Here is a 12,525-nt window from a genome sequence, read left to right on the forward strand (position 1 = left end):
ACAAGCAATGCACACACAACACATTTTATATAGTATAAAGTACTGTAAATAGTTTTTGGAATACTAGGAATAACTTTTCAAAAAGCTATTAATAAATCTACTGATTTTCCTTATACAGATGTTTCCCCTTTTGTTTTTGTTACCTTATATTTGAATGTTTGCATCAACAATTTTTTTTATATTTTAGCACACACATCAAAACACATTCCCTTTTGAACTCTCAGAGATGATTTTTCAGTCTTTATAATATGATCATAGTGTGTACTGTGTATCACTTGGACTTTTCAGAGCTTGAGAAATGGCAGCTTTTCAGTCCTTTTAAATGCTTCACAACCGTGTCAGCAAACAAACAGCCTGGAGATATCTACAGGTAGCTTGCATTTCAGCATAGCTGACTGGTCCTCTTGGTGGCTGGTGAAACAGAGGTCTGTAGCCTGTACCCAAAATGATACAGGGGTTGGATCAGAATATAAAACATCAATTTCATAAGAACATAAGAATGGCCATACTGGGTCAGACCAATGGTCCATCTAGCCCAGTAACTTCTCTTCTGACAGTGACCAGTGCTAGATGATTCAGAGGGAATGAACAGAATAGGGAAATTATCAAGCAATCCATCCCCTGTCATCCAGTCCAAGCTTCTGGCAGTCAAAAGTTTAGGGACACCCCGAGGATGGGGTTGCGTCTCTGACCATCTTCATAGAATCATAGAATCGTAGGACTGGAAGGGACTTCAAGAGGTCATCTAGTCCAGTCCCCTGCACTCACGGCACAACTAAATATTTTCTAAACCATCCCTGACAAGTGTTTGTCTAACCTGCTCTTATGCCCTATTTATGATCTATTTAAATAAATAGTATTCTATTATTGTTTAACAGTGCAATTAAAACTGCAATTAATCGTGATTTCTTTTTTTAATCTCACGATTAATCATGATTAATTTTTTTAATCGTTTGACAGCCCTAAAATAAAGTTAAAACCCTACTGGTGCCAAATTAACAAACTATATCAGATTCAAGCAAAGTTTCTCACCATGTGTTTTCAGCAGTCTTACTGACCAAACCCTGTAGGTCAGAACTCCTTCCCGCAGAATCCAGTGAAGGCTTCCTTTGTTGCTTCAGGTGTAGAGAATGCAATGGGAAAGGGAAGAGAGAAGGGTATACTGGGGTGTTCTCCCTTCCTTTTTATAGTCTCAGTCCTTCCATTTGTAAAACATTTCCAGCTGGATACCAAGGAGTCCAGGAGAGCTGGCTGTATTTCAAGGAACCCCTGTTGAGGTTACAGGGACAAACCATCCCGATGAGTCGAAAGAATAGTAAATATGGCAGGCGACCAGCTTGGCTTAATGGTGAAATCCTAGCGGATCTTAAACATAAAAAAGAAGCTTACAGGAAGTGGAAGGTTGGACATATGACCAGGGAAGAGTATAAAAATATTGCTCGGGCATGTAGGAATGAAATCAGGAGGGCCAAATCGCACCTGGAGCTGCAGCTAGCCAGAGATGTCAAGAGTAACAAGAAGGGTTTCTTCAGGTATGTTGGCAACAAGAAGAAAGCCAAGGAATGTGTGGGCCCCTTACTGAATGAGGGAGGCAACCTAGTGACAGAGGATGTGGAAAAAGCTAATGTACTCAATGCTTTTTTTGCCTCTGTTTTCACTAACAAGGTCAGCTCCCAGACTGCTGCGCTGGGCATCACAAAATGGGGAAGAGATGGCCAGGCCTCTGTGGAGATAGAGGCGGTTAGGGACTATTTAGAAAAGCTGGACGTGCACAAGTCCATGGGGCCGGACGAGTTGCATCCGAGAGTGCTGAAGGAATTGGCGGCTGTGATTGCAGAGCCACTGGCCATTATCTTTGAAAACTCGTGGCGAACCGGGGAAGTCCCGGATGACTGGAAAAAGGCTAATGTAGTGCCAATCTTTAAAAAAGGGAAGAAGGAAGATCCTGGGAACTACAGGCCAGTCAGCCTCACCTCAGTCCCTGGAAAAATCATGGAGCAGGTCCTCAAAGAATCAATCCTGAAGCACTTGCATGAGAGGAAAGTGATCAGGAACAGCCAGCATGGATTCACCAAGGGAAGGTCATGCCTGACTAATCTAATCGCCTTTTATGATGAGATTACTGGTTCTGTGGATGAAGGGAAAGCAGTGGATGTATTGTTTCTTGACTTTAGCAAAGCTTTTGACACGGTCTCCCATAGTATTCTTGTCAGCAAGTTAAGGAAGTATGGGCTGGATGAATGCACTATAAGGTGGGTAGAAAGCTGGCTAGATTGTCGGGCTCAACGGGTAGTGATCAATGGCTCCATGTCTAGTTGGCAGCCGGTATCAAGTGGAGTGCCCCAAGGGTCGGTCCTGGGGCCGGTTTTATTCAATATCTTCATAAATGATCTGGAGGATGGTGTGGATTGCACTCTCAGCAAATTTGCGGATGATACTAAACTGGGAGGAGTGGTAGATACGCTGGAGGGGAGGGATAGGATACAGAAGGACCTAGACCAATTGGAAGATTGGGCCAAAAGGAATCTGATGAGGTTCAATAAGGATAAGTGCAGGGTCCTGCATTTAGGACGGAAGAACCCAATGCACAGCTACAGACTAGGGACCGAATGGCTAGGCAGCAGTTCTGCGGAAAAGGACCTAGGGGTGACAGTGGACGAGAAGCTGGATATGAGTCAGCAGTGTGCCCTTGTTGCCAAGAAGGCCAATGGCATTTTGGGATGTATAAGTAGGGGCATAGCGAGCAGATCGAGGGACGTGATCGTTCCCCTCTATTCGACATTGGTGAGGCCTCATCTGGAGTACTGTGTCCAGTTTTGGGCCCCACACTTCAAGAAGGATGTGGATAAATTGGAGAGAGTCCAGCGAAGGGCAACAAAAATGATTAGGGGACTGGAACACATGAGTTATGAGGAGAGGCTGAGGGAGCTGGGATTGTTTAGCCTGCAGACGAGAAGAATGAGGGGGGATTTGATAGCTGCTTTCAACTACCTGAAAGGGGGTTCCAAAGAGGATGGCTCTAGACTGTTCTCAATGGTAGCAGATGACAGAACGAGGAGTAATGGTCTCAAGTTGCAGTGGGGGAGGTTTAGATTGGATATTAGGAAAAACTTTTTCACTAAGAGGGTGGTGAAACACTGGAATGCGTTACCTAGGGAGGTGGTAGAATCTCCTTCCTTAGAGGTTTTTAAGGTCAGGCTTGACAAAGCCCTGGCTGGGATGATTTAACTGGGAATTGGTCCTGCTTTGAGCAGGGGGTTGGACTAGATGACCTTCTGGGGTCCCTTCCAACGCTGATATTCTATGATTCTATGAAAAAGTCTATGCGGAAGTACATTCCCTGCGGCTTTTTCTCATCTATTTGAGCTTCCTGTGTTTCCCCTTCCTGCTTGATGACTCTGTTTACTGCAAATTAAACAGAGCACACATTCCTTTGTTTAGGACAGACCTATTTGCCAACTTCTGCTTGGGGAGAGCTGTGATTTGGAACATGTTAATAACATCATACTGGAAAATCTTATAACTTCACATAAAATGTTGCCACGCATATTTTGCCAGGACAGTAATGACCAGCAAATTATGAGTTTTCAAATGATCCTTCACAAGGCATACTTTGGACAAAGATGATTACAATAGTGTTTAGGGCTTGGACCCAAGGATACATTCTGGTATGACTGTTCTTATATCCAGTGTATGTGCCATCCACCTACCTGTGAGTGTGTATACCTGTGTGTGTGTTTAAGGGCTGCCACTGTGAGAGTGCATGCTTTTGTTTGTGGTCTGGCAGTGGGGTTTGGCCATGTGCAGTCGTGGGAGTAAGCTTGTGCTTCTGTGTGCATGAACACAGCAATAGGGAGCCATATCTCTAATTGCCTAGCATGCATCCAGTTAACAACTTATACAGAGGGAGAAATCAGACTGAGCTAGCAGGTTACCTAATCCTTCAGCTGGCTCTGCTTTGCTGGGGTATCTCACTCACACTGACCCACCCTCATTCCATAGATCCCAAGGCCAGAAGGGACCATTGTGATCATATAGTCTGACCTACTATATGACACAGGCTATAGAACTAATTCCTAGGATGTAGCTTTTAGAAAAACATCCAATCTTGATTGGAAAATTGTCGGTGATGGAGAATCCCCCATGGCCCTTGGTAAGTTCCAGTGGTTAGTTACTCTCATTAACCTCCCTGCTAGATATTGTATATAGCAGCAATAACCCACAGCCAGGTGCCTGGCAACACTAGATTAGTGTAGTCCATAACTGCAGGAAGCTCACACCAGGGAGGTGGGATGGGAATGGGATCAGCTTGTACATTGTATGGGTCTTTGCGCTACTGAATAGGTTGACCTGTGGCCCTTACTCTGGGTCTGTCTTGAAGTTCTTTTGGGACATGTTTTATTAACCTCACCCTCAGTCCCTGCTTCTTCCCTTCTCTCCCCAGTATGGCAGGAAGAGCTACATGGTGAAAGGCATGGCGTTCTCTCCTGACTCCACCAAAATCGCCATTGGACAAACAGACAACATCATTTATGTCTACAAGATCGGAGAGGAATGGTGAGGGCCTTGGTATATCATCCCTCTGTGTATGGTGCCATCCCTGTGGTGCCATGCACCTGCGTGTGCGGTGCCTCCTTTCTTCCAGTACCGCAGGCTGCTTTGGAAATGCACAATGTGTTCTTCACGCCTAGGGTTTTTGCCCCGGTATTCAGCCAGATCTCATTCGACACTAGCCCTCACCTCCCCTTCAAATCATACCTTACCCAACCCTGAACTGCGGTCCCCCATTACTCTGGTTACATTGAGTGGTTTTGTTGAACAGCATAAAGGTTCTTCAGGTACTACCTGTCAGATCCCTTCTGCAGGTGTGTGCCAGCCAGAGGTCTGGAGGAGCAGGCTATAGGGCCTATGCACACCCTGCCTACTTCTTTGTGCCCTCTGACTTTTGCCGGGTCCTTATAAGGAGTACAGACATGACTGCTTCTCAATTCCTTCTGGGGACAGTTGGGGCAATAGGAATTCAGCTCCCTTTTATAGAAGTTTGGCTTTTCTCAATGTCTGTCGTTCCTATAGTTAGTGTTAGGGATATTGAGCCCCAACAGGCATATTGTTTTGGCTCATGGCTTGCTTGTGCCTTTCCTGCCCCACTGCAGGCCGTACTAATGTGGCAGAAGTCAAATTCCTCCACTCTCAAGCTGTGGCCTCCTGCAAATCAAATGTAGGTCACCATATTCTCCTGTGTATGCTGATGTGAGTGGGGAGTGAGGAAATGGGCAGAATGCACAGCCCCAGTGGACATGGCTGTTTAGAAGGTCAGTGCTGATGCATCCAGGACATATACATCCCCTGCAGTATGGATCTGTAGAGGCCCTTACCTACAAGAACTACAATTGTTATGGGAAGCAACTGTTTTAAAGGCCTGGTCCCCGTCCCGTCCCCCCCATGATGGTCTGCGCCCCCTGTGTGTGGTTCTAGGGAGCTGTTTGGGCTCCACTTTATCCCTCTGCAGGGAGATGTTCCTGCTGCTGCATGAAAGCTCCTACACAAAATGAGAGAATTCTGTGCCTGCTCAGTACCCAGACTCACTGCCCTGAGAACATATAGCAGGGGAGGGGCCCAAACAAAGGCCTGTGTTGCAAGACTGAAATTTATGGAAATAAGTATAAATTAGCAATTTATAAAATAATTTCATAGATTCCAAGGCCAGAAGGTAGCATTGTGATCATCTAGTCTGACCTTCCTATATAACATGGACCATGGAACTTCCCCAGAATAATTCCTAGAGCAGAAGTTCTAGAAAAACATCCAGTCTTGATGGAAAAATTGCCTGTGATGGATAATCCACCATGACACATGGTAAATTGTTCCAGTGGTTAATTACTCTCATTTAAAACTTTAGGCCTTATTTCCTACCTGAATTTGTCTAGCTTCAGCTTCCAACCATTGGATCTTGTTAGATCTTTCTCTGTTAAATTGAAGAACCTATTATCCCTTAACTTGTTCCCTGTTAAGGTAGTAAAACTGACTATAATCAAGGCATCTCTTAACCTTCTCTCTGTTAAAATAAATAGATTGAGCTCCGTGAGTCTGTCACTTTGTGGCATGTTTTCCCATCTTATAACCATTTTTGTGGCTCTTCTCTGAACCCTCTCCATTTTATCAGTGTTCTTGAACTGTGGGCACCAAAACTGGACTCACTATTCCAGAAGCAGTCACATCAGTGCCAAATACAAAGGTAAAATAACTTCTTTATTCCTGCTTGATATTCCCATGTTTCTGCATCCAAGGGTTGCATTAGCCCTTTTGGGCACACTGGGAGCTCATGTTCAGCTGATTATCCACCTTAACCCCCCCAAATTTCTTTCAGAGTCATTGCTTCCCAGGATGGAGTCTCCCATCCTATAAGTATGGCCTGGATCCTTTGTTCCTGGATGTATACATTTCAGTGTATTGAAATGCATATTGTTTGCTTGCACCCAGCTTCTCAAGTGATTCAGATCATTCTGTATCAGTGACCTGTCCTCTTCATTGTTTACCACTCCCTCAATTTTTCTGTCATCTGTAGACTTTATCAATGATGATTTTAAGTTTACTTCTAGGTCGTCAATAAAAATGTTATGTGGTGTAGGGCCAAGAACTGACCCTTGTAGGCCCTCAAGAGAAACACTCCCATTTGATGAGAGATCTGGGGGTCACAGTGGGTCACAAGCTAAATATGAGTCAACAGTGGAAAGCTGTTGCAAAAAAAGCGAACATCATTCTGGGATGTATTAGTAGGAGTGTTGTAAGCAAGACACGAGAAGTAATTCTTCCGCTCTACTCTGTGCTCATTAGGCCTCAACTGGAGTATTCTGTCCAGTTCTGGGCGCCACATTTCAGGAAGGATGTGGACAAATAGGAGAAAGTCCAGAGAAGGGCAACAAAAATGATTAAAGGTCTAGAAACCATGACCTATGAGGGAAGATTGAAAAAAATGGGTTGTTTAGTATGGAGAAGAGAAGACTGCGACGGGACATAACAGTTTTCAAGTACATAAAAGGTTGTTACAAGGAGGAGGAAGAAAAATTGCTCTGAGGATAGGACAAGAAGCAATAGGCTTAAATTGTAGCAAGGGCGGTTTAGGATGGAGATTAGGAAAAACTTCCTAACTGTCAGAGTGGTAAAGAGCTGGAATAAATTACCTAAGGAAGTGGTGGAATCTCCGTCATTGGGGATTTTTAAGAGCAGGATGGACAAACACCTGTCAGGGATGGTCTAGATCAGTGGTCCCCAACGCGGTGCCCGCGGGCGCCATGCATTTATGTGCGGATGCCTACTGAGAAGGGAGCACTTCCGCCGGACAACCTGCCGCTGAGGAGCGTGGCCACCAGACAACTAGCCGCCAAAATGTTGCCCAGAAGCAGCAATGCCAAGAAGCGTCGCTGCCCAAATGCCACTGCTTCTCAGTGGCATTTGGGCGGCGACGCTTCTTGATGATGCCCCTACTCAGCGGCATTTTGGCAGCTGGTTGTCCGGCGCCCGCCACACTCTTCTGGGAACATGAATATGCTATTGCAACAGCAAGGTTGGGGACCACTGGTCTAGAGAATACTTAGTCCTGCCTTGAGTGCAGGGGACTGGACTAGATGAACTCTCAAGGTCCCTTCCAGTTCTGTGATTCTATGATTTACAGTTGAGACCTATCAGTTAGCCAGTTCTTAATCTATTAAATGTGTGCCATGTTAATTTGATCTCTTTCCAGCAGGGTGTATAAAAATCAATGATTTCTTTAAAAAAAAAAATAAAAAAAATAAGATTTTTTTTATTTAAATCATATATTTTTTTTATAAAATGCTTTTTGAGGAAAAAAACCATCTAAAGATAGTTTTAATTAGGATATTTTTGACCTATAATGTATCTCATCATGGAATGGGGATTATAACTTCTAATTCTATAGTATGAGACAATATATTCATGTAATATTTAAGAAAAGTTTTGTAAATGAGTCATAGAATCATAGAATATCAGGGTTGAAATGGGACCCCAGAAGGTCATCTAGTCCAACCCCCTGCTCAAAGCAGGACCAATTCCCAGTTAAATCATCCCAGCCAGGGCTTTGTCAAGCCTGACCTTAAAAACCTCTAAGGAAGGAGATTCTACCACCTCCCTAGGTAACGCATTCCAGTGTTTCACCACCCTCTTAGTGAAAAAGTTTTTCCTAATATCCAATCTAAACCTCCCCCACTGCAACTTGAGACCATTACTCCTCGTTCTGTCATCTGCTACCACTGAGAACAGTCTAGAGCCATCCTCTTTGGAACCCCCTTTCAGGTAGTTGAAAGCAGCTATCAAATCCCCCCTCATTCTTCTCGTCTGCAGGCTAAACAATCCCAGCTCCCTCAGCCTCTCCTCATAACTCATGTGTTCCAGTCCCCTAATCATTTTTGTTGCCCTTCGCTGGACTCTCTCTCCAATTTATCCACATCCTTCTTGAAGTGTGGGGCCCAAAACTGGACACAGTACTCCAGATGAGGCCTCACCAATGTCGAATAGAGGGGAACGATCACGTCCCTCGATCTGCTCGCTATGCCCCTACTTATACATCCCAAAATGCCATTGGCCTTCTTGGCAACAAGGGCACACTGCTGACTCATATCCAGCTTCTCGTCCACTGTCACCCCTAGGTCCTTTTCCGCAGAACTGCTGCCTAGCCATTCGGTCCCTAGTCTGTAGCTGTGCATTGGGTTCTTCCGTCCCAAGTGCAGGACCCTGCACTTATCCTTATTGAACCTCATCAGATTTCTTTTGGCCCAATCCTCCAATTTGTCTAGGTCTTTCTGTATCCTATCCCTCCCCTCCAGCGTATCTACCACTCCTCTCAGTTTAGTATGAATCCATGCTAACTGTTCCTGATCACTTTCCTCTCATGCAAGTGCTTCAGGATTGATTCTTTGAGGACCTGCTCCATCATTTTTCCGGGGACTGAAGTGAGAATGACTGGCCTGTAGTTCCCAGGATCCTCCTTCTTCCCTTTTTTAAAGATGGGCACTACATTCGCCTTTTTCCAGTCATCTGGGACCTCCCCCGATCGCCATGAGTTTTCAAAGATAATGGCCAATGGCTCTGCAATCACATCCGCCAGTTCCTTTAGCACTCTCGGATGCAGCGCATCCGGCCCCATGGACTTGTGCTCGTCCAGCTTTTCTAAATAGTCCCGAACCACTTCTGTCTCCACAGAGGACTGGTCACCTCCTCCCCATGCTGTGCTGCCCAGTGCAGCAGTCTGGGAGCTGACCTTGTTCGTGAAGACAGAGGCAAAAAAAGCATTGAGTACATTAGCTTTTTCCACATCCTCTGTCACTAGGTTGCCTCCCTCATTCAGTAAGGGGCCCACACTTTCCTTGACTTTCTTCTTGTTGCTAACATACTTGAAGAAACCCTTCTTGTTACTCTTAACATCTCTTGCTAGCTGCAACTCTAGGTGTGATTTGGCCTTCGTGATTTCACTCCTGCAAGCCCGAGCAACATTTTTATACTCATCCCTGGTCATTTGTCCAATCATTCACTTCTTGTAAGCTTCTTTTTTTTATTTAAGAGCAGCAAGGATTTCACTGTTAAGCCAAGCTGGTCGCCTGCCATATTTACTATTCTTTCTACATGTCGGGATGGTTTGTCCCTGTAACCTCAATAAGGATTCTTTAAAATACAGCCAGCTCTCCTGGACTCCTTTCCCCCTCATGTTATTCTCCCAGGGGATCTTGCCCATCAGTTCCCTGAGGGAGTCAAAGTCTGCTTTTCTGAAGTCCAGGGTCTGTATTCTGCTACTCTCCTTTCTTCCTTGTGTTAGGATCCTGAACTCGACCATTTCATGGTCACTGCCTCCCAGGTTCCCATCCACTTTAGCTTCCCCTACTAATTCTTCCCAGTTTGTGAGCAGCAGGTCAAGAAGAGCTCTGCCCCTAGTTGGTTCCTCCAGCACTTGCACCGGGAAATCATCCCCTACACTTTCCAAAAACTTCCTGGATTGTCTGTGCACCGCTGTATTGCTCTCCTAGCAGATATCAGGAAAATTAAAGTCACCCATGAGAACCAGGGCCTGCGATCTAGTAACTTCTGCGAGTTGCCGGAAAAAAGCCTCGTCCACCTCATCCCCCTAGTCTGGTGGTCTATAGTAGACTCCCACCACGACATCACCCTTGTTGCTCACACTTCTAAACTTAATCCAGAGACTCTCAGGTTTTTCTGCAGTTTCATACTTGAGCTCTGAGCAGTCATACTGCTCCCTTACATACAGTGCAACTCCCCCACCTTTTCTGCCCTTCCTGAACAGCTTATATCCATCTATGACAGTACTCCAGTCATGTGAGTTATCCCACCAAGTCTCTGTTATTCCAATCACATCATAATTCCTTGACTGTGCCAGGACTTCCAGTTCTCCCTGCTTGTTTCCCAGGCTTCATACATTTGTATATAGGCACTTGAGGTAACCTGCTGATCACCCCTCTTTCTCAGTATGAGGCAGGAGCCCTCTCCTCTCACGCGCTCCTGCTCGTGCCTCCCCCCGGTATCCCACTTACCTCAGGGCTTTGGTCTCCTTCCCCCGGTGAACCTAGTTTAAAGCCCTCCTCACTAGGTTAGCCAGCCTGCTTGCGAGGATGCTCGTCCCTCTCTTCGTTAGGTGGAGCCCGTCTCTGCCTAGCACTCCTTCTTGGAACACCATCCCATGGTCAAAGAATCCAAAGCCTTCTCTCTGACACCACCTGCATAGCCATTCGTTGACTTCCACGATTCGACGGTCTCTACCCAGACCTTTTCCTTCCACAGGGAGGATGGACGAGAACACCACTTGCACCTCAAACTCCTTTATCCTTCTTCCCAGAGCCACGTAGTCCGCAGTGATCCGCTCAAGGTCATTCTTGGCAGTATCATTGGTGCCCACGTGAAGAAGCAGGAAGGGGTATAAGGAGAAGAAGTCTGGAGATATATGCGAGAAGGGAGGGACAGGCAGGAGAAACAAAAGTGAAACTGTTTGAGCAGCATATTCCAGAAGTCTTGAGGTCTTTCTGAGTGTAGCCTTCATTGATTTGAAATCTACCATGCCATCCTCTCACTAGAAGGGAAAACCTCTAATGACAGCAGGCCGTAAAAGAGACCCAGTTTGGGACTATTTTAATGAAGTTCCTCTACCTGTGGGTAAAACAGGCATGCGTACAAAATGCAAATGGTGCAACAAAGAAATGCAAGGCCTGATAGCCCGAATGAAACAACTTCATGAGAAGTGCTCCTTCTCAGGAGGAAGCTGCGTTGAAGATGATGAAAGGAACGTGTCTGAACATACAGGATCTTCAGGTTGGTAACAACTAACAAGAATGCACTTTTATGTAGAAATCCATGATTAAATAGAGTCTTCCTGACTAGTGATTTAAATCATGATTTAAATCAAATCCACCCTGCTTTCTAGTTTTTTAATCAGAATGTCTTGTGGTACCAAATCAAATGCCCTTTCGTCAACACTATTACCTTTTTCATATTTTCCAAGAACCTATATTGATTGACATTAATTATGTTACCCTTCTTTAATTCTTTGTTAACTGCTTCCCTTATCAGCCACTTTCAGGGACTCGGAGGTGAGCAGTCGGGTCTAGTGGTTAGAGCACGAGTTGCTGCCAGGAATAGGAATCCAAGGTCAGAGCCAGTATGAGATGCCAGAGCCAGGGGTCAGAGTTGAAGTCAGGAATTTGAGCCGAGGGTCAGAGCTGGGTTACCTGGAGTGAGGCAAGGCAGGAGTAGGGCTGGGAGTGAGGTAGGAATGATCACAGCCTTAGCAAATGCTTTGAGCAGCAAGCAAGCTGCTGCTACTGCTGGGCTTAAGAGCAAGCTTGCTGGCTTCCTCAGCCAGTCAAGCAGGTTATTTAGTCAGACAGTCTGGCTTATGCAGCCCAGCTCTGTTCATTAGGCTGTCAGGAGACTCGGGAGGCAAAGCTGCAGGGCCTTATTCCTGATATCTACTCCATTACCTTGCCCAAATTGATGACAGACTGACAGGCCTATAATTATCTGGGTCATCCTGTTTACCCTTTTTAAATATTGGCACATTAGCTTTCTTCCAGTCTTCTGGAACCTCCCTGGTGTTCGAAGACTTATTGAAAATCAACATGAATGGTCCAGTGAGCTCCTCGGCCAGCTCTTCTAAAACTTTTGAATTCAAGTTATCTGGACCTGCTGATTTAAAAGTGTCTAGCTTTAGTGGCCGCTGTTTAACATCCTCCTGAGATGCTAGTGGAATGGAAAGTATTTCACCATCATTATATGATATGACTATATCATCTGTTTTCCCCTCAAATACATAATAGAAATATTTACTCAGCACTTCTCCCTTTTCTGCATTATTGATAATTCTACCATTTCCATTGAGTAATGGACCAATACCATTGTCAGGATTCTTTTTCTTCCTAAATATACTTCAGAAACTCCTTATTCTCTTTAACTTTGCTGGCTGTATATTTTTTCTTGTGTCCCTTTGCTTCATCAATTTTCTACAGTTAC

General features: G+C 45.1%; 1 protein-coding gene across 4 annotated transcripts in view; it reads left to right on the forward strand.

Annotated features, from left to right (window-relative positions):
- IFT172 (intraflagellar transport 172) overlaps positions 1–12,525 on the forward strand; it is a 149,256-nt gene that overhangs the window by 1,308 nt on the left and 135,423 nt on the right. For 3 of the 4 annotated variants that reach the window (XR_014710812.1, XM_084623126.1, XM_084623125.1), the window contains exon 3: positions 4,445–4,557. The exons of the other annotated variant lie outside the window; for it this stretch is intronic. Coding sequence is in view for 2 of the 3 variants with exons in the window: in XM_084623126.1 (XP_084479252.1) it covers positions 4,445–4,557 (113 nt within the window). In the remaining variant the exon portion in view is untranslated. The remainder of the gene's footprint in view (positions 1–4,444; positions 4,558–12,525) is intronic. 4 annotated transcript variants of the gene reach the window in all.

The sequence above is a fragment of the Lepidochelys olivacea genome, assembly GCF_965140295.1.
Source record: "Lepidochelys olivacea isolate rLepOli2 genome assembly, chromosome: 3".
NCBI lineage: Eukaryota > Metazoa > Chordata > Testudines > Cheloniidae > Lepidochelys > Lepidochelys olivacea.